Consider the following 23,313-nt stretch of genomic DNA (forward strand, 5'->3'; position numbering starts at 1 on the left):
AATCATTTAGTGAAGGGTTAAGCTTGTGTTAATAAAGGAAACTGGAAGCATGTCATAAAAATTGGGAGAAAAAGAAGAGCAGGGAAGGTGGGTGGGAAGGAAATTGGGAGGCTAGGGCGGGAAGTATCACTACGCTCTTAAAACTGCATGCTTGAATTACAAAAATCCGTTCCTTTTACATAAAAGAAAAAGTAAAGTTAAAAACTTATAAAACATGCTAAAAATGAAAATAAAAAGAAATAAAATGCCTAGCATATGAGAGGTCTATAAAAATGCACATAATTTATCTGAATCAAAATGAAAACACGTCTATTTAGTAGTACCATTCATCTGCTCTCCTTCAGTTCTCCCTTAATGTAGCAATGCATTCCTTTTCTCCAAAACAGAGCAGCTGGGAATAAAAGGAAAGATTTCAAATGATCATTTTCACATCATATTCCATCATCTTTTCAGCAGTTTCTCTTAGCCTTTCTTTGAGCTCCATTCTTCTACAAGAGATCTCTTTTGAGATCAATCCATATTTCCATAATCCACACTGCTGCTTCCTCCTCTTCTCCCCAGGGTGGACGAACGCCCACATCAAGAACTGTGCCTTACAACTGTCATTAAGCCTTATAACAATAACACGATAACAAAAGAACGGGTGGGGATACAGCTTGCTGCTACCATATGTTGACCAAGTTCAATATTTTCAACTAATACAGAATATTTTTTAAACTTGAAACATTTGAGAGTGAAATTCCACCATGTCATTTGTTCGCCCTGATTGTGTTTAGAGTTGCATATTTAGCATTAACAAGCAACCTAGCAATATCTCCTCTAAAGTGTTTATTCATAATATACTGAAAGTGGACAGAAAAATGGAAATCATCAAACAGAAACATGAGGTGGAAATTTATGGATGCTTACGTGTGTTTATTTCCTCAGCGCACTCAAATTGATTTTCTAAGAAGAAATTCACCTTAAAATTATACTCCTTTTTAAAAAAGGAGTATATAGTTGTAGAAAGTACAATTATTTCAGAATAATATATTCCTGATGAACAGTGATATTACGCCTATTTTGAAAGACTATTTCTTTCAAGTAACACCTAAAGCATGCTTCTTCTTATTTCCGTTTCTGTGTTGCAATTACCAACTTCTTTTCACACAACAACAACAACAATGAAATACAGATTGTTGAACAGGCAAGGAAGCTGCCATGTCCCCACATCCTGCTTTGTCCTTCTGGCTCTGGGACAACTGCTCCTGAAGCTGCCGTCTAAGTTACGTCACGTTGCAAAGACTACTTTGTTACCCGTTTCCCTCGAAGTTTCATAACCCTTCATGGAAATAAATTCCACTTTAATTCTTAGAATTAAATGCTTATTGTTCAGTAAAAAACAGTATGTAAATGTAATTTTATTATCTAAAATGTATGTATCCTTTTCAAACAGGAGTTTGTTAAGTCACATAATTCTGTTTTCCACCAAATATTTCAACTATAAAAGCAGAATTTCTAATATATCACTAATTTTTACAAATTTATTTCTCTATATACAATAAGCTTTCTCAAGTTCAACAGTAAGAAAAGGGAAATCAGCAGGCAAAGAATGTACAAATGTGCTCAAGCCTCTTAACACTGCACCTGCAAAAGAACACACTGACAAACTTCTTATCTCTCAGTTACTACAAAATGCCTTACTCCGTAATGTCTTATTCTGATTCTTCCATTTTTAAGTACAAGAACAGGAAAAAAGATGACACCCTGTATCCACAAAGCAGGATGATGACAAAGAAGCGGTATTTCAGAGCTACTACAATAGGTCACTGATAAAATTTCTGGAGTACAATGCTTCATTATCTCTCTTTATTTAGCTTTACTTTATTAAAAATTAAGGAACTAATAATTCCAAGAAAAGTGTTCACATATATACTCACAGAAACACTATAATAAAAATTAATGATATAACAAAATCAGGTCAAGATAGTCTTTCCACATTCTTTATATGTGGAACAATATTAATAAAATACAATCATGTTCTTTTTACCATGTCTGATAAAATTAACTTTAAAATTATATTAATACACCCAAATAAGAAAAAAATAGGTTTAAAAAATCAACAACTGTTAAATTCTTATTTTTAAACATACTAAGATTTAATAAATACATACTTTAGATTTTTTTACATGATGCAAGAAAAAAATTATAAAATCCTCAAGCAACGATATCATGAAAAACCTTAGTTCTCCTGACTAAATTTCTTTTAACTAAGATTTCTTCATACTGAATGTATTAAAATATATTTTAAATTAAGAAAGATGGTCTTCCCACATCATGCAAATCAGCCAATACATATTGTTGAAAATAAAAAGAAATTTGAATACAGTACTGAGTATATTTTGCTTACTATCAGCTCTCCAGCTGACTGCCTGCAGTTACAAAAAAAAATCTCTGGAAATACAGTGACAAATTTTAAAATGCTCTGCTATGACTGTGAGTGCACATTTTCTTGCACTCAGAATTAATTCACACTGTTTCCGAAGTGTATCTACCAAGATTTGCTTGATTAGTGACATTTTATTACTGTTGTAATTAAAATAACCATGACATAGGAGCTTTTCTAAAAACTGCTAAATGCAATTTACCACACAGTACTAGAGCACACATATTGATTATCAACGCACACTAAAACTTATGTATTTTACCTTCTATAAAAATAAGAAGACATAGGAGAAACATGCAAGGAAGGAATTTACCATGAACAGTCATGGACCCAGTAAGTCTTACTGTTTCTTAGCAGTTATGCTTTGCTACATATTTTGTTCATATTTTAATGAAAGCATACTACTGCTGTCATAATACCAGTCTGGACCATTTCTAAAGTTAAATTTGCTACCTTTCTCACATCTACCCCTCTTATCCCAGAGTCCATCAGCTTTTCTTTTAAACTCTGAAATTAACTATATCCTTAGAATATAAGTACCAAGAATTTTATATTAGAAACTAAAACATAAACTTGTATAAGAAATATGGATTCATTTGATGAAAGCAAACTTGAATTCACTGCATATTACCATAAGTGACAAATGCAATGATGATAAAACTAATTTTGACCTTACACACCTTTGAGAAATATTAAAAGTATCAGTTGTTCTTGACCATGAAAATACAATGAAATAAAATGTGACTTGTCATATCTGATAATATTTAAGTCCATCAATATTGTTAAAGTTCAGTCAATTCTGACAGAATTGCTTTCTTGGCTTACTAATGCCTTTGCTTAAAATACGAAAGCCTATTTTCATCTCTGTGGCAATGCACAAATTTTCATATTCACAACTTGCTATTTTCTTAGGATGTGAAAGCTCACATCACTCATGTGGAAGATTATTCTATATTTTTGAAGTCATAAAATTAAAACTAAAAATAAAACACCTTTCCCATTTTATCTCTCCTGCTTCTGAAATAAACTTCCGCACACAATCTTTCTTCTTTCCTTTATCTACTACTCCTCCATTTCTAATATTCTCATATTCCCATATTCTCATAGTCTTACTTCTCTGCTAAACTAATTTTCTTCTTTCCATTTTCTACCACAACCAATGCAAACCAAAATTTCACACACATTAACCTTGCTGTCACAGCAGTTTTATTGCATCTTACTTTCAGAAAGACCAACTCTTTCACAAAACAAACTTAAGTAAACTCAACCCCATTTACTTTTTAACTGCTATTTCCCCAACATGTAAAATCCTCCACTGTATTAAAGAAAAAAAAAACCTACTAAAGCATGAAGCACAACATGGGTCATCCTATTGGTTCTTCCACTTACAAAAGAAGAAAGTCACAATCCGACAAGCATATCACAGGCCAATATCTGATGTGGGCCAATAATTCTAGGGGATAGTTCTAACCTGAATTGCTTTGGGTTACACAATACATTTCTTTTAAATGTAAAGGTAGTAATAGAAAAAACAATTATCATATTGGGAGAGTTTGGGACAGCATTTCTGTTAGAAAGAACAACATAGTTTAACATGTGTTGTTCAGTTAGAAAAACGTCCCTTCAAATTTTAACTCTCCTTCTAAATGCAGTATGACTTCATGAAAGTTTTTACTTCAGCCTCAGCTTGGCAGATAATACCATCTGCTGGCATTCTTAGAAGGATTTGAAAATAAAATGAATACTGCCGATAGCATATTTAGAATAATGGCTACTAAATTCTAAGAACAGAATAGCTTTTTGTGTTCTGTTTTCTTTCACCCACTATAACTTCAGCAGTCTTAGATTCAATGAAAAGGCTGGTTAGGGAGTGGATAGTTAGTGGAGCAAAGGTGTAAAAAACAAGAGTGAGAAAGATCCACAGAGCACTAAGGTCTTCTGTAGTATTCAGCATATCCACCAAAGAGTATAATAAACCTTTCTTCAAATTCCTTGGTTTATAAAGCTTGATTTCTTCATATATAAAGTGAAGTAGCTGAACAAAAGGGTATCCAAAGGTCCTTTCCATCCTAAATTTCGAAGACTATAAAAGCTGCCATGAACTGGAATCCCAAGTGTTGTGAATGTTCATTATCAATTATGAAGTTAACTGCTTTTGTATTTCATCATGTGGAGACTCAGTGGCATTCTTCTGGCCGCACAAAGTTCAGAAACAGAGCAACAATTCAGACGGGACTAACAAAAACCAAACACCACTTTAGGAATCACAGAGCAGGGTTGGCATGGTGGCATATCAGGTTAACCCTCTTTGACTGCAGTGCCGGCATCCCATAAGAATACCCATTGGTATCCCAGCTGCTCCACATCGGAACCAGCTCTCTGCTTAATGCCTGGGAAAGCAGCAGAGGGCCCTGCACCCGCATGGGAGACCTAGAAAAGCTGCTCATTTCTGGCTTCAGATCAGCTAAACTCTTGCCTTTGTGGCAATTTGGGGAGTGGATGAGCAGTTGCAGAATCTCTCTCCCCACCCCTCTCCTTTTCTCTATAAGTCTGCCTTTTACATAAAAGTAAATGAATATTTTTTAAAAATAAAAATAGGATGGGAATGGGGGGAAGAGAAGAAAGGGAAGGGAATGGGAGAGTAAAAAAATTGTTACTACCAGAGTAGACAAAATTTGGACACTGCAACTATAAACTCTCAGAAGCAGTTTATTGGATAGAATTGTAAGAGAAAAAAAAAACTTGAGAGAGGTATTGTTCTTGGGCCAGTAGACGAGAGAAAACTGAGAAGATCAAGAAAAGAAAAAAAGAAAAGAAAAACAGTGGGTGTAAATTTAACCATAATGCGCTCGGGAACATATAGCTAAGCTTCTTCCAAATCACGTCTCCACTGTTGAGACTTCTTAAGATAGTTATAATTCTATCCTTTCTACAACCAACTTCAAGTAAGAGAACTTACTCTCTCTTCATTAGAAACTATGGCCTAGTTTGTACTACAACTAATTAATGTCTGCCATTCCTATCTAACCAATTTTTCAGTTTATCAGGTTGACTTTTACACACAGAAAACTATTCCTTCACATGTAATCAAAAAGTATATATATATATGTGTGTGTATATATATATATGAATGAATTCCTTTAGCTAAATGCATAATCAGCTTTGATTTTTACAAATTTTGAAAAATTTACCTTGTGTACAAATTATGCCTTAATTATGGCAAATTTTTATCCTAATTTTTAAAGTACAAGAATTTCTATCAAAATTTAAATATAATTCCATTTAAAATAATGAACCGATAATATAAAACTTTAAAATATTTCATTTTAATCATGTAAAGTTTTAAACACTTACAGAAGACTATTGTTTAAAACACAGAAGACATTCATCCTGCAGTCTTCTGATATTGTATGTTTTTAAGAAAATAACGCCATTTAACAACAACTATCTAATAAGAAGCTGTTGAAAGTTCAAGTACTACGTGTAAATGACTCACACTTTGCTGTTATGGCTATGTGCACTTCTGTGGGCATGGGAATAACTGCACTCATGGAAGATACGCAATTTTTTTAAGTTTCCTTCATGAGAAAATATTTTAATGTTTTCAAATACAAATTCCATATGAAACTGTAACCACCCCATCTCTATCAGGTTCACTATCAGAACTTCATCATCATTCATATACTTGTAAGTTGTAAAAGATGCCACCATATGCTCTACATACAAGACCTTTTGTTCGTCAGAGTTGATCAAGAGAATATATATACAGATATATATACAGATACAGCAGAGGCAGCAGCACTAAAAGTAGCAATAATTATATTACAATTTTAAATGCTTTTTAAAATTATGTGGTTCCAACCTGATCTCCAAAGTCCTCTGGGAATTTCCACAGTACCACAGGATCTGTAAATAATTGACACATACCATTAAACAGAGGCAAAAGAACATAGGCAACACTCCTGTTAAAGCACTCTTAAAATTGCAATGGCTACTTTATAATACGTGAACTTCTCTTCAAACATTAGCAGTTCATGAGAGTCACTTCTTTTATCCAAATTAAAATTTTTGTCTTTTAAGGAATTTAATAACTTTGAAACTAGGACTCAGTGAAATGAATAATTTTATCACACTATTTAAAAATTATCATTTTGCTTTTCAGTTACATACCTAATATTTTAAGATACTGAACACTGAATTTTCAATTCTAACTATAATCGAAGAATATACATTCTGATTTAGAAAGATAAATGTAAATATACAAACATATTTTATATATATACACAAATATATTTTAGCTTTCAAAGATCAAAATATAGCACCTTAAATTTAATATCTAAGAATTCATATAAATAACTCAACATTGTTTCACGAAATTAACACAGTTGGGTTTTTTTCCCATTTTAATTACTTCTCATGATTCTTAAGATAATAAAGCAAAAATCTTAGTTTAAGTTAGTATTAATAATTATTTCAGGCATGTATATATTTTTTAACTGTCAAAAACAAACTTCCATATACTTAAAATGTGTTCTAGGAGTAGTTTGTAGGGACCAACATGATAGCTTAGCATCCTGGTACAGGCCTCCCATATGGGCACCAGTTCTATTTCCAGCTACTCACTTCTCATCCAGTCCCCTGTTTTGTTTTGTTTTGTTTTTAAGATTTATTTTATTTTTATTGGAAAGGCAGATATACAGAGAGGAGAGACAGAGAGGAAGATCTTCCGTCCATTGATTCACTCCCCAAGTGAGTGCAACGGCCAATGCTATGCCGGTCCGAAGCCAGGAGCCTCTTCCGGGTCTCCCGCGCGGGTGCAGGGTCCCAAAGCTTTGGGCTGACTGCTTTCCCAGGCCACAAGCAGGGAGCTGGATGGGAAGCAGGGCTGCCAGGATTAGAACTGGTGCCCATATGGGATCCCGGGCGTGCAAGGCGAGGACCTTAACCACTGCGCCACCGCGCCGGGCCCCGTTAATAGTCCCCTGTTAATAGTCTAAGAGGATAGCAGAGGGTGGCCAAAGCCCTTGTCCTCTGCTCCCATGTGAGAGACTCAGAAGAAGCTCTTAGGTTCCAGCCTTAGACCATCCCATCTCTAGCCATTGCACCCATTCAGGGAGTGAACTCATGGAAGATTTTCTGTCTCTCCTTCTCTTTGTGACTATCTCAAATAAAATAAATAAAACCTAAAAAATATTTTATAATAGGTTAATATTACTTCCAAATTAAACTTTTGAAAAGTCCAAGATAAAACCTGAGTGTCAGTTTAATAGTATTATGGCAGCATTTGAACTTCAATCCAAGTAAAAGGACTCAGTGAATACCCAGAAAGTTATGTACTCAGGGACTGGCTGTGGAACAGCAAGCTAAGCCTCCAGAAGCAACACCAGCATCGCACTGGAGGACTGACTCAAGTCCCAGCTGCTCCACTTCAAATCCAGCTTCCTAGGAATGTACCTAGGAAAGCAGCAGAAAATAGCACAGGAGTCTAGACCCTGGTACCCATGTGGGAGACCCAGAGGAAGCTCCAGGCTCCTGGCTTCAACATGGCCCATACAAGGCCACTGCAACAATTTGGGAAGTTACCCTGAAGATGACACATCTCTCTCTATGTATATCTCCACTCCTCTTTCTATAATTCTTCCAAAAAATATATTTAAAAAATTTTAAGAGTTAATGCACCCAAAGGATCTATTAGATAAACTACAAAATTCCATGTGAGATTTTAAAACATCAAATTCAAGGATACAAAGTGCCACATGTTTTCATTCCAAAGCCCAATAAATACCAACTAACTTGCAGCATGAGTTAGCTCCTTTTGTATTTTTACTTAAAAACAATTCTTTCAAAATTTTTCCTTAAACTGAAAATTAAAACAAGTTTTCTACAAGTAAACTTTTAAACTTAGTAATGAAAAAAATCAATGTAGATTAAGTCTTTATTGCCTTGTACCCAGGAAAATGTTATGCTGATAGAAGAGCAGCTAATAGCTGGTGCACTTTTTGGGCCTGTTTAATAGACAGAGCTGGGGAGTCAGTCAGACCAGACAAGGCTGTAGTACTCATTTGTGTGGGCCAGGTCTGGGGATAGGCTGGCCTGGGCCAGACGAAAGCACCCGTTGGCACACAGGAGAGCCAGAACAGGGTGTGGGCCATGCCAAGCTTGGCTGACCTGTAACACCAATCAGTGAGAGCTGAGACTGCAGGTAGGTCGTGTCAGACTAGTCTGAAGCACGCACCAGCATGAGCAAGATCCAGAGCAGAGAATGGGTCCAGTAGTGGAACTCTAGGGGCATCCCTGCTGGGCTATAGCTCCCACTGGGCAATGTGAGAGCTAGAATTGTAGGCAGACTGGGCTGGGCTGGGCTGGGCAGGCACCTGTTGGCATATGTGTGGCTGGGTTTGGAGGCAGGACAGACTGAGAGGCTCCAACACATCATGGCACATGTAAGAGCCAAATGGGTGTGGAACATGCCAGGTTAGGCCAAGGCACCTGCTGGGAGTGGGCCAGTCTAGGCTACACTATACGACCCACATGTGAGAGCCAGAACAGGTACAGGCAAGTCAGGCTAGGATGCAGTACCCACTGATGAGAGCCAGAACTGGGGCCAGGCCAGGCCATGTCAGTCTGGACAGCAGCACACAATGGCCATGCCTGGTAGCTTGAAGAACTCTGAGAACTCCCCCTGCTAGGCTCCAGTTCCTGCTGGAGAGTGTGAGAACAAGGGCTGGGGGCAGATCAGGCCAGGCTGGGCCACAGTATCTGTTGGAATATGTGTGAGCCAAGTCTGGAGGTGGGCCAGTCTGGGCCAGTCCACAGAACACATTGGCACAAGCAAGAGCCAAGACAGGGTGCTGGCCAAGTCAAGTTGGACCACAACACCTGCAAGGTCACATCAAGGATGGGCATGGGCCAGACTAGGCTAGGTTGTTGCACTCACTGACAAGAGCTTGGATTGGGAGCAGACCACAGTGAGCCAGGCTACAGGACCTGCATGTGCTGGGACTAGGTACAAGTCACTTCATGTTAGAGCAAAGTACCCCCGGCAGGCATAAGATCTGGGGCTCAGAGCAGGCCTGGTGGGGGAACTCTGGACACTCCCATGCTTAGCTGTAACCTGTGCTGGTGAGCATGACAGCCAGTGCTGGGGCTGGCAAGTCTGATCAAGGTAGCAACAACCATTGAACAACCTGTGGACTGGGTCTGGTAAGAGCTGGGATTGAACTAACCAACACCCATGGGAATGCACAAGAGACTGACAGGATACAGGGCAGACTGGGCCAGGTTGCAACACATGCTAGCACATACAAAATCTGGGGCGGGGGACAGATCTGCTGGGGGTCCCACGGGGTGCATCATGATTAGGCCACCACATACACTGGTGTACATGAAAACAAGCCATGACTGGGTGAGGCTGCACCACCCATCTCCTTGCATGAGCGACTGGTGCTAGGGACTGAACTGACCAAACAGCTGCAGCGACAGGTATGTGCATTGGCTGGTACAGCTGACAGACCAAACCCGACTCTCACTAGCTGGTACATACAGAAATCAAGTCTGAGATCACTCCAGGAGAGGATTTAAACCCAAACCACAGGGAAAATCATACTATATGTGATCCGACCTTGGAATGCATGTATCGGGACTGGACCTCCCCAGCTGCTGATGCCTGTGAAGTGGACAGCATGCCCAAATGCACACAGGGGATATGACAGCCAGCTATCTAGGCCAGCAGGGGACATCGAGACTGTGGATGCACTAATGCCACAAAGCTGACGGCATCTCAGAACTAGCAAAACCACTCCAGTAAGACCCTCAGAACACTCTTCCCCACTACAGGGTCTCTAAGGCATCATGAAATAACTGTCCTCCATCTCCAGGTGCTAATGTAGTTTGACAGTAAGGAGTGGTGCTCTTCCCTTCCCTCCCCGCATACACCAGAAAAAAAACTGAAATTTGTGTCTCAGTCACCTTCCTCTATGCATGACCCCCACCACCCTAAACAAAGGCCCACATATGCATGCATTCCTCTCAACTATTTAAATAATGACATAAAATAATTAATTTAAAACATGTAATAATAATAATGCACTAAAATTTTATTATAGCAATATTAAATGATTGCAGTCTCACATCAAATAACGTCTTTGCAAAAAAAGGAAAACAGCACAGATCATGTAAACATCCTCAAATATTAATGTTTTGCTTTGTGGATAATTATGTGTTCAATGAAAAATATACATACATTTACATGTAAGCTCTAACAAAGTGGATGCTTAATATTTAAATCCAAAAAACTAAAAGTTTATGATAATCATCATTAAATATCAAGAAAAAGTCTTAATCCAAACCAATAAAATAAAATTTGTTTATGGTGACATAAATCATTAGGCAAAAATATATACTAGTCCCATCTTATAAACAATGTGAATACTTACAATATTCTTTTAAATGACCTTAATATTATAATTATCAACTCAGAAACTATTTGTGACATGTTTTTATGCCTATGTCTTAAAACTAGAATACCTGATTGTTATATGAGCCATGGAGTTTGCTATTATAACTTATTTAAAGCATTTACCAAATTTTTCCTTTTTTAAGATGTATTTTTATTGGAAAGAAGGAAGAAGGATATGCAGAGAGACAGATCTTGTGTCCACTGGTTCACTCCCAAAGTGGCCACAATGGCTGGGGCTGAGTCAATCTGAAGCCAGGCCTCCCATGTGGGTCCTGGGTCCCAAGGATTTGGGCCGTCCTCTACTTCTCCAGGGGAAGTGGAACAGCGGGACATGAACGAACACCCGTATGGGATCCCAGTCATGCAAGGCGAGGATTTAGCCACTGAGCCATCATGCTGAACCCCATTTACCTAGTTCATCCTCATCCCTTACTCTTTTTTTTTCATTCTGGATACTGTGTGTTTTTGTTTTTGACAAAGGGAGAGGGAGAGCAAGTGAGTACATAAAGATAATATCCACTAGTTTAATTAGAGTAGACAATCTCTTATTGAATTGTCATTAAATTTTATCCCTTAGCATTCAAAACATGAGCACATCTATTTTCAAATGGATTAATTTGGTCACAACCTAAATTGATAGATTTTAACCACATCTTAAAGCATCTTTGTAAAAACATATCCAGATCACCACAAGAGAATAAACAAAAGGCATCTTGGTGTGTATATCCGGGGGTGCGGGGGGATAGTCTTCATATAAAAGCATAATTTCCCATTCCCTGATGACTCAATCTGACCTGGCCACATTAGGCCGACCTGATTCTGCTTTCAGGAGTGAAAAGCTAAGGCCTGCAGGTGGAAGTCTCCTCACGAGGAGTGACTGAAATGCACTGTGCTTCTCTTCTTTCCAAGCCTCCGAGTGATACAAGGAGACTCCTTGTCTTCATTTTTAAGAAAGCTATGCTGTCAACCACCTGGAAACTGAATAAATATGAAAGAAAGAATTTACACTATATAGGTAAGCTCTTATTTAATAAGAGTTAACATTACTGCATATTAAGAAACACACATTTTATCAAAACAGCAAATTTGGAATGTATTTACAACACTACTAGAGTCCTATCACAAAGATATCCTTACCTATAAATAACACTTTCTAAAAGAAGAACATAAGGATAAATGTAGTAATACTTTATTTTTATTCCAAGCATCACATTTTCTAGTCTTTAACTGAAAAGGAAGAAATACAGAAACTTATGCGGAGGACAGCACTGCAAGTTAAACCACCATCTGTACACCAACACGCCATGTGGGTACCAGTTCAAGTTCTGGTGCTCCATTTCCTATCCAACTCTATGCTAACGTACCTGGAAGACAGCCCTGCACCCTCAGGGGAGACCCCAAGGACACTCCTGTCCTGATCTGATCTGGCTCCGCGCTGCTGTTTATAGCTATGTGGCAGTGAACCAGCACATTTCTCTTCTTTCATTCTCTCTCTCTCTCTCTCTCTCTCTCTCTCTCTCTCTCTGAACCCGTATGGGATGCCAGCATTACAAGCAATGGTTTTACCTGATAAGCCACATCAGTCCCAAGACTATACACTTTGTGGAAGGCAGAACAGATAATATATTTTTGCTTCACTACAGCTTTCAGCAATTGATTTATACAAAATCAGTTCGTATATAAGGAAACTAAGGCCAAAACAATTAGCTGCTGCTTCCAATATTCAACACACTTGGGGAGGGGGCATTTAACTTAAATTCAATTTATTTCATTCAAAAATCTAAGTAGTCATAAAAAAGTGTTTATCCAGCAGTACCACATAAATATCACTTTCAAACTATGCCCTTATGTAACAAGCTAAACCAGATAACCAAAACCACAAGCATCTTTCCATCTTATTCTTAGCATTACAGCAGCAAAATACAGATTTACAACAATGGGGAAAAACACACAAATACTATCATTCCCTCTGTATACACAAACACACTGGCAATCTATTACATATTTTTGTACCTTGATACCTCAGATATTTGAGGAAATATCTTTCACTCTGCTTCCTTAGAATGTTTTCTTTCACAGAATAAAGCACTTAGCTCCAATTTGAACAACCAGTAACATAAACACACAGAAGCTATCGGTGAATAATACAACATTTAAGATTTCAATTTTTTAACTTACATTTTCAAGAAAAACGTCATTATTTATAGATAGAACCTTATAAGTTTGTGAATGAAAAAGAATCCTGATGATTCTTTACTCAAGCTTGCAATAATATATAGCTCGATACTGAAAATACTCCTATTTTGTGGTTCTTCATAAGCCCAAACCCTAGGAGCAATCCCATGGATGATTCTCCCCTTTTGAAAATGTTCCTCTCCAGGGTGATATAAAATTACAACTCAAAATAAGGAAGCTCTTTTTGCTCATACATTAACAAAGTCTAAGATAATTAAAATGAAATTTCAAAAACTCTTAATAAAATACAACCCATAACATGTTAGATACATCATTTTGCTGCATCCGTTTCCTTTAAACAAGATCTATTATAATAAAATGAAAATTCGCATCAATCACCTGATAGAGTAATTCCAAATTTAACCAAACAGGGCTAATGGGTGAGAATTGAATTGAAAACACCTTGACAAAGAAAGCAATTTCTTTTCTTCGCACTCTTCTAAAGCTGTGGGTGATCATGGTAATCGAACCATCAACAGTGAGGGGCCATCTGTCCCAGAGGCTCTTTATGAGAGTTTTTGAAAAAATAACAACAACAGAAAAAGAAAGAAATGCTGAACCCCAGATGTTCAATCTTGATTAATCTATGACAAAGAACTTACAACTGAGAATCAATGTTTTGACGTTTTTCAGATATCAATCAGTAAAAGCTAATACACACACACAGAAGTTTTTGTTAGAACAAAGAAGAAAGAAGTTGGTAAAGGTCTGTGGAAAGATGATTTGTCTGACAAAGCCTGATAGATCTTTTAATCAGCTGATAGGATCATTGCATTCTAATAAAATAGCTTTTAACAGTATTCACTTAGAGAAGAAAGAAGGCAAAAGGCCTTGATTTAAGTTAGCCTGAAAGAGTTGGCTCTTACAATTCATTTTACAGTATATAAATACATAGACATACTTTTATTAACAGTATTCAATAGATTTAACTCTGAGCTAAAATATTTTCAAGAACCATAGACTTCATATGAAACTTCATAAATGTAAAACTGTATCTCTCATAAAGTGGCTTCATTTTACTTGTAACAATTTAACTGATTTTTTCAAACTAAAAACAATTGTGAGTAGAAGTTTAGAGTGTGTCAAAGTTTTTCTTGCTTGATATGTAGAAAGCTTAAAGTACAATAGAATTCTGGCTTATTTGGGCTAACAAAGAAGTTTCAAATATCCGAGTAAACTAAAGTTTATAAATAAAATGAACGTAAAGCAAATTATAAAATGAAAATATGTGTAAGTTATATTAAGGTTACTAAAAAATACTTAAAATCAATTTTGAAATGAAAATAAAACTACAAAATATTTAAAAATCAATTAAAATTCAAAACGTGTATCATGCTTTTTGAAACTCTTTAGTTATAATCTAACTAAATATAAAATAAACTAAGACTCAAATAGATAAATTCACTAAGAAACTTCCTTGGAATATAATAATTCTGTATCTTATTTATCTAGGTCTCTAAAAAGTCTAGAATGAAACCCTGGATCCAAAGTAGCTGTTATTTGGGGCATACAACAGAGACAAGAACAAATGCCATCTAAAAGAAGAAACACAAAATTCAGATTTTGCCAAGAAAGGATTTGCTATTCAATGTGACTATGGAAAACTGGAGTATCTGTGGCCATTACCCATCTCCCCCCCACAAGTATTATATTTATCCTGCTTTCCTCCCACCTCAAAGGGAGGGAGGATACTTAAAATGCTTAAAAATAATAATAAAAATAATGCTTAAAAAATAATAATTAATTCAAGACATGGGCAATGATAGGTTAAAGCAAATTAGAACTTTAAGTAGTATTGCAGGGCTCAATGAATGAAATGGCAGATCCTAATTGAACAGAGAAGTAGTGAACTGAATCAGACACAAAACATGAAACAGAAAAACACAAAGAAAAACTAGCCAAAAATGAAACAAGAAATATAATGAAGGGCTAAAAAATAGATAACAGAATATTAAAATATATTTATAGATCTAAAAGATAACTCTAAAAAGACTGATGCATGTATAGTAAGGACAGGTGAGAATAAAACCAAAGGCAATGAAGATTGCTTCTTTTTCAAACTTGGGAAACATTAAATCTGCAGGTTCAGAAATTACAACAATCCCAAAGTTTCAAAACACAATAGTGTAAGAGACTCTGAACGCATCCTAAAGAGGAACAAGATAACAAGACAAATACACAGATGTACTGACAGCAGACTCCCCAGCAGCAATAATGCAAGTGGGAGGATTGTGGAATAATAAATGTAAAACAATCAAGAAAACATGTTTATCATTCAAAAACTGCATAAACAAAAATGTGGCCAAAACAAGAACATCTCCAGACAAACAAAAATGAAAGGTTTACCAATAATGGACTCTTGCTAAAGGAATACCTAAATTATAACATCAGGGAAAGAAGATAATCATCCTGAAAGAAAGTATAAAACTCAACAAATTGTGTATTTCAGGAATTCAAATATATATATATACACACACATATCTACATATGTAAATAAATATATACAGTTTGTAATTAATGAAGTCTTGAAAATGAATTAATATCCATTAATGTAGAATGCTAATATCATTATTACTTTATGAAATATCATACAGTTTTCAAAAAGATTACAGTCTTGAAAACATATTTGTTCATCTGAACATAAATCTCTAAAACACAGAACTAAATGAAGATGGCAGATGACAGAGTGATAAGGGCAAATGCAAAGCAGGAGCTGCCTTACAGCCATTAAAAAAAATGGGCTGCACTTTAAGAGAACTGAGTCAAGAAATGACAGTCTGAAATACATCAGTAGGGTCACCATGGCTTTATGTCAAATATAAGCCAAAACACCACAAAAATAGTGAAGTAGGGTCCAATGCTATATTATAGCAGTTAAAGCCACAGCCTGCAATGTCAGCATCTGACATGAATATATCAGTTAAAATTCTGGCTTCTCCAACTCCAATCATGCCCCTTGTTGATCGTCTGGAAAGCACAGCACAGGCTGGTCTAACAGCTTGGGTTCTTGCTGTCCTACAGGGAATGCTAGAAGAAGCTCCTGACTCCAGCCTTGCCCAGCCCTGGCCACTACGGCCATCTAGGGAGTAAGCCAATGGATGGAAGCCTCTTGCTCTCCCCAGCCATATGACAAGTGAGCCAGTGGATGGAATGAGCTCTTTATCTCTGATTTTGAAACAAATATAGTCTTTTAAAAATATAATAATGAACCTAGTCAGGCAGGTACCTTAACAATTTAGATGAAATTAAGATGAAGTTTCCAGGAAAAATAACTTGAATTTTACATACTATTAGTACTGGGATCGAAACATTCATGGACAATCTGTGATGAAAATGCAAGAAAGGAGACAGAATATATGTATACAGACACACACTATATTGACAATATACACCACCCTTGCAAGATAGAATTCATCTCAAGATCATAGAGTCTAAGAGAGCCAAAATTACAATAGACAAACCTGACTTGACCCAAGGATCTTACTGGCAAGTGAGTGCTCTATCCTTAGGAAAGAGCAGTGCTTAGTAAACTAAATGACTGGAGCCAGTGTTGTGTGGTACAGCAGGTAGAAACACTGTTTGCCATGCTGGCATCCTCTTCAGGTCTAGCTCCTTTTGGTAGTCTGGGAAGAGCAGTGAACTTTGACCCTAGTGCTTGCGTCCTGGCACCCTGTGAAACACTCAGATGGGGCTCCTGGACTCTGTCGTGGCTAAGCCTGCTTCAGACCTGGCCACATAGCCCCTTGGGGAGTGCATCAGAAAATCAAAGATCTTTAGCTCTGCAGAACTCCCATGGCAGGGATGATGGAGACCATCTGTTTATCCCCTTTGCAAAAGCATAATCGACAGTGTGAAGGTTCAAGTGACGTTGAAAATGCAGAGCTGTGACTGCCAACATTGTCACAAATGGCAGTCCAGGTGCCAACAGCTGCAGCAGGGACACAGAGCACACTCCACACAGCAGTGTAAAGGAAGAGCACCTGCCATTGTCAGCTTCAGTCCATCTCCTGAGCTTCCTAGACAGTGCACTAAAACAGGTCCAAAGATCAGAAACATGGAAATGACTGCACTAGAACATCACAAACAAACAAGAGAGACACTCGAGGTACATAAGCAATTCCTCTGCATTTACAAGATGCCCCTGTTGGGTCACAGAAATATCAAGAGAATGAATATTTAAATGGGACACAAAACTAAAAGGTTCTCAGGTAAAGGCTCTCAAGACAGAAAGCGATTCTAAATATCAATATGATGTCATCACCCTTAAGTTAAAAAAGTATTATTTCTAGGTAATACCTTAAAATATCCACAAGAAAAATGAAAAAAAATCTTAATGAAAAAATATAATGAAAAAATATTCCTATGCAGATAGCACATTTGCTTTTCCCAGCTACTTCTTGCAATACTACAAAAGAATAAACCAAACAAGTAGTGCTATTTCTAATTAGACACATTATTATGTTTCTAAAATCTGCCATGGTAGGACCCCAAGTCTCCTTGAATTAATATATTATATATTATGTTATATATAATAAAGATAAATGTAAGTAATATATAATATTCTATATAAGTTCAATATATGTGTGTGCATAAATGTATATAGTAATATATATGCATGTATGTGTGTATCATTAACCTATAAGGTCAATGTTATGATTGGTACATATAACACTGGTACTGCAACAAGAATTGCTTTCTTGAAAGGAGAGAAACTGTTCATCCTAATATTTCTGTCCTAAAGTAATTTTCACCCATTTTACTTAAAACACATTATCATCAAGTCATTGGTGATTATACACATAAAAAATTTCATTGCATATTTCAAAAAGAAAGTAATGAACTGGCTTGTTTCTACTGTTTGTTGTTTTGAGATTTTTTAATATATTTATTTGTAAGGCAGAATGACCATCCATTGGTTCACGTCCCCAGTGGCCACAATGGCCAGAGCCACACCAATCAAGCAGTTACTTCTCAGTCTCCCACAATTTTCCCACACAATTTCCCACAATTATCCAGTTCCTACTGGGAGCTGGATAAGCCATTGCACTAGCCCCTGATTCTACTTCTAAGTATACTGTAAGAACAAACCCAGTTTCTTTGTCCTGTGAAACTCCAAGTTAAAGTAACACATACTGCAAACCATAGTTGGGGAGGAATTTCCTCCCCCTGCGGGTCAGACTCCATTATGTTCCACCAAAAAGAGTATTTCCATTTATAGTCTGCACACACAAGGCTGGTCCAATGACTGATAAGAGAATTGAACTATTTTCTCTCTGAGAAGTCTGCTGTCATGAAGGGAGGCAAATGAGACATCTTCAGAAGTAATTTAAAACAAACTGAAAAACTGACACTGAAACTGTCTCTCGTCCTTCATCAACTATTTTCTCTCTGTAAGTATAGAGGTTGTCAATTCTTTCTACCCAGGAGAATTATCTCAGAAACATCACTTTTAAAATGTAACCCTTAAAGATGACCTGTGCGTTTATCTCCTGCCACTTAACACGTGAGACCCAGAAGGAGTCCAAGTTTCTTAACCTCAGCCTGAGTCCCAGCTTTTGTGGCCATTTGGGGAGTGATCAGCAAGTGGAAGATGTCTTTCTCTAAATAATTCCCCAACACTTGCTTTACCCATGCCTCTCTCTCTCTCTGTTTTTTAATTCTGCCGCACAAATAAAACTCAAGTCTTTAAAAAAGAAAAACCTTCAAACAACAAAATCCTTGTTGTGGGTAAACCGCCGGCACTCCTGGCATTCCAAGTGAGCACCAATTTGTGTGTCGTTGCTGTGCATTTCCTATCCAGATCCTCGTTACTATCCCGGGAAAACGCAGCATGGGTGCCCAAGTGCTTGGGCCTCCAGCACCATGCTAGGAGATAGGGGAAAAGCTCCTGGCTTCTGTTTCCATGCTGGCTCTGCCCCAGCTGCTGCAACCTCTCTGTCTCTCCCTCTGTCTCCATAACTCTTTCAAGTAAAAAAATAAATCTTCTTTTTAAAAAAAATCCCCAAGTAAATCTGATATGCAGGGCCCGACACCTCAGCCTAGCAGCTAAAGTCCTTGCCTGAAATGTGTCCTCTACAACCTTCCAGAGACTTGGGTAGGAATTAGAGTAGCTGGGACACAAACCAGGACCCATATAGTATGCTGGCACTTCAGATGGAGTATTAACACACTACGTCATGGTTCTAGCCTCTATATACCCATGTTAAAACCAGTCAGTAGGGAAAACTGTGCTGCTTACTGACTCCATCGGACCCATCACTATGTGTTATCCACCATAGTCCAAGGCCAATTTTCTACTGAATCCAGACATGCCTACTTTCATGTATATTCCCACATTGACAATTTTATTCATACTCCATGACATGCTGTACCTCTTTCCCAACATTCTTTGTCCTCTTCTGTCCATTCTTACAAACTCTGTGCGTTATTCTGGATCCATTCTGTCAGGCTTTTCCCAGACATGGAAACTATACACTTTCCTATTTCCAGGCAATGCATATCATATAAATATGGTGTTTTTTAAAATTTCATCATTGTTTCACATTGTTATGTAAATAAGTACCTGTGTCCCCTCACTCAAATAAAGTTCCTAAAGGCAGAAATCATGTTTCACATTCTAAATGCACATTTTTTAAAGAAGCCATTTCATTTTTTAACATTGTTTTTCACTCTCTCTGTTAAAAGAATATAGAACATATGAAAGTCTTCACTATACTATAAACTTCAGAGTAGATTTCACGAATTTCAGTTGCTAATTCTAAGTTTCTTATTTTGAGAAACTTTTGAGAAGTCTCCAGCCTACTCTAGCATCGATTTAATTTGTGCTGATTTAAATGTTAGAGTGGGACAAAGTGTATATACAGACTTGGAAGAAAACCAAGTAATCTGCCCCTATAAGTATATCCATATATATTTTGCATAAAGATAAGAAGTAAATCAACAGTGTGTAATGTTATTAATGAGATACTAATGAAGCAGGTAATTAAATACTAATTATAAAGAACAAAAGGTGAGCATATAGAATTTTTCCCTGGGACATTTGTCATTGATACTTTTAGTTGGAAATGTGTTGGTTTCAGAACTGATTTATACATTTAAAACTCACTGAAGCCATCTAAGAAATTTTGTCTGGACTACTCAAATGCTGTTTACCATAATAAAACTGAAACTTAAGAATTGAGTATAATTTAAAAATTCCCAAGTATAGATTTCATTGGTCATCAGGAAGCTTCAAGAAATTCCACCACATTCTTGTGGAAAATGGCACTGAAAGGACAGGCATGCTGGTGTAGCAAGCTCATCCTCCGCCCTGCGGTACCAGCATTTGGTATGGGTGTGGATTCAGGTCCTGGCTGTTCCACTTTCTGTTTGGTTCTCTAACATATGGCCTGGGAACGCAGCAGAAAGTGACTCAAGTCCTTGGGATCCTGCACCCATGTGGGAGAGCTGGGAGAATTACCTGGCTCCTGGCTTCAGATCAACCCAGCTCTGGCCATTGTAGCCTTTTGGGGAGTGAACCAGCAGATGCAAGGCATTCTCTCTATATCAAATCTGCCTTTTGGGCCCAGCACAGTGCCCTAGTCACTAAATCCTCCCTTTGCATGCCTGAGATACAAGATGGGCCCTGGTTCGCATCTGGGCTGTTCTACTTCCCATCCAACTCCTTGCTTGTGGCCTGGGGAAGCAGTGGAAAACCGCCTAAAGCCTTGGGACCCTGCACCCGTGTGGGAGACCCAGAGCGGGCTCTGAGCTCCGGGCTACTGGCTTCAGATTGGCTCAGCTTCAGCTGTTACAGCCACTTGTGGAGTGAACCAGTGGACAGAAGAGCTGTCTCTCTGTCTCTCTTCTATGTGGATGTGTCTTTCTAATAAAAAACAAATCTTTTCTTAAAATCTGCCTTTCAAGTAAAAACAAATTTAATGGAACTAAAAAGGCTAATAACATTTCAGTTTCATTATCAACACAGCTTTGATCACACAGAAATTCTGCAGCACTCCAGAGCACCCTCCAAGATGCCTAGACTTCGAGAATACAAACCCAGCACACAGATTTTATAAAACAGTAAAAAACAATGTTCGAATATAACATAAAAGCAAACAAAGACATTTTGCAAGATTTTCTTTAGAATCTGAAAGTATGGTATATTTATTTATTGTGCAATCATTAATGTCTTTCCATTGGTTAAGTAAGACAAAACAGTGAGATATTAATGTTAAATGCCTTTATATGGTTCAGATAAGCCTTAAGACAGAGAGAGAGAGCAGGAAATATACAGTGAGCCTAAAAGAGAAAGCAATGAATGACAATCACCGACAGACCCCGTGCCAGTCATCTCCAACCTTGTGCAACATGAGCTCTATATTGACAGAGAATTGCTGAGTTTTTAAGAAAAACAAAAATTTTTATTAAAATTAACAATATGATTTTTAAACTGAAAAAAATAATTGAGTATCTAACATATTGTGGAACTCAGAGCTAAGGATCAAGTGTCTTTGTCCTTTAACCTCTGAATTATATCATGGAGACTTACATGAGCTGCAGATAACTGCCTGGGTTGCCTTGTACCTAGACCAGTGCACACTTCTGGGAAAAAAGCAAACAACAGCTGGCAGGCATTCTGGGTCTGATTCATGCTAATTCTGTTTTAGCTATACTAGGGTTCCAGTATAGTTCCCTATGTTATTTGTACTTTTTAAAAGATAGGTGGGAAAGGCAGGGAATACAGGGCCAGGGTATGCCACCACAGCAGAATCCACCAGAACACAAGAGAAGCAGATGAGGGGGCATATTCTGTAAGAGACTTGTGGGCTCACCTCTTTGGGACTGCAGCATCTGTCAGTTTGTGCAAGAGCTGGGAGTGGTGACAGGCTGAGCCAGGTGGAGCACTAAACTCTCCTGACACTTGTGGGAGCCAAGGATGGGTAGAGGCTGGGTTAGGCCAGGCTGCAGTAACCACTGACACATGCAAAAGCCAGAACTAAAGGGAGAGCACACCAAGCAGGGTCACAGCACCTGCTACCACGCATAAGATCCAGGGCAGAGTGTGGGCTTAAGCACCCACTGACACTTGCAAGAACAAGTTTGGATAGGCCAGGATAGGCCATGGTACCTGCCAGTTCTCATGAAAGCCAGTTGTGGGAATGGGCCAGGTAGGGTTAGGCTGTAGCATCCACCTGTGAAAGCTGGAATGGGTGTGAGCCAGTTGTTCTAGGCTGCAGTACTGGTGAGTGCCAGAACCGGGGGCCAACCATGTCAGGCTAAGCTGCAGCATTTGCTGGCACACAGGAGCTTTGGGGTTGGGAATGAGCCTGGTAAGGTAACTTAGGGAACTCCCCTGCTAGGCCACAACTCCCACTGGATGAGCACAAGAGCTGGGGCTGGGAGCAGGTCAGGCCAGGCTGGGATGAAGTATATATCTATATGCGTGTAAGACAGATCTGGGTGCAGGCCAGGCTGGGCAGGTCCACAGCACACAACGTCACAAGCAAGAGCCAAGGCCGGGTGCAGGCCAGGCCAGGTTGGACTGCAATAGTCACCAGTTGACATGAGAGCTGAGGCTGGGCAAGGCTAGGCTAGGCTGCTGCATCAATCGGCAAGAGCTGGGATTGGGAGCAAGCCACACTGAGCCAAGCTTTAGCATCTGCTGGCACATGCAAGATCCAGGGCTTGGAGTAGACCTGGTATAGGGTCTTTGAGGCATCCTCCACTGGACTGCTGCTTCCCCTGGTGAGAACTGGAACCAGGGAAGGGCTAGTTTGGGCGTGGGCCAAGCTGAGCTAGACTGCCATAGACAGAATGGGTGTGGGCCAGCTGGGCAAGGCCACAGCAGCTACTGGCAAGTGCAGGGACAGGGTGTGTGTGAGTCATTTCAGGCTGAACCACAGTAACCCCTGGAAGGTACAAGATCTGGCCTGGAAAAGGGCCTGGTAAGGGAACTGTGGGCACAGCCCTGCTAGGCTGCATCTCCCACTGGTAAGCATGAGAGCCAGGACTCTGGTTGGGCCAGGCTGCTCAAGCTGGCATCACCTGTCACCAAAAATGTGGGCCAGTTTGGGTACAGGGCAGGCTGAGCTAAACTATGGCACCCATGGGAATGCACAAGAGTCAGAAGCAAAGCAGGATGGGCCAGGTTAGGCCACAGGACATACAAATCTAGAGCTGGGTAGAGATTATTAGGGAACACTCCAACTAGGCT

At 38.5% G+C, this 23,313-nt stretch overlaps 1 protein-coding gene across 2 annotated transcripts in view; it reads right to left on the reverse strand.

Moving 5' to 3' along the window:
• DENND1B (DENN domain containing 1B) overlaps positions 1-23,313 on the reverse strand; it is a 217,548-nt gene that overhangs the window by 161,989 nt on the left and 32,246 nt on the right. For both annotated transcript variants that reach the window (XM_040985408.1, XM_040985407.1), the window contains exon 3: positions 6,288-6,331. In XM_040985408.1, the coding sequence (XP_040841342.1) occupies positions 6,288-6,331 (44 nt within the window). The remainder of the gene's footprint in view (positions 1-6,287; positions 6,332-23,313) is intronic.

This window comes from Ochotona curzoniae, unplaced genomic scaffold (genome assembly GCF_017591425.1).
Source record: "Ochotona curzoniae isolate NIBS_2020 unplaced genomic scaffold, NIBS_Ocur_1.0 contig_430, whole genome shotgun sequence".
In the NCBI taxonomy this organism is placed as follows: domain Eukaryota; kingdom Metazoa; phylum Chordata; class Mammalia; order Lagomorpha; family Ochotonidae; genus Ochotona; species Ochotona curzoniae.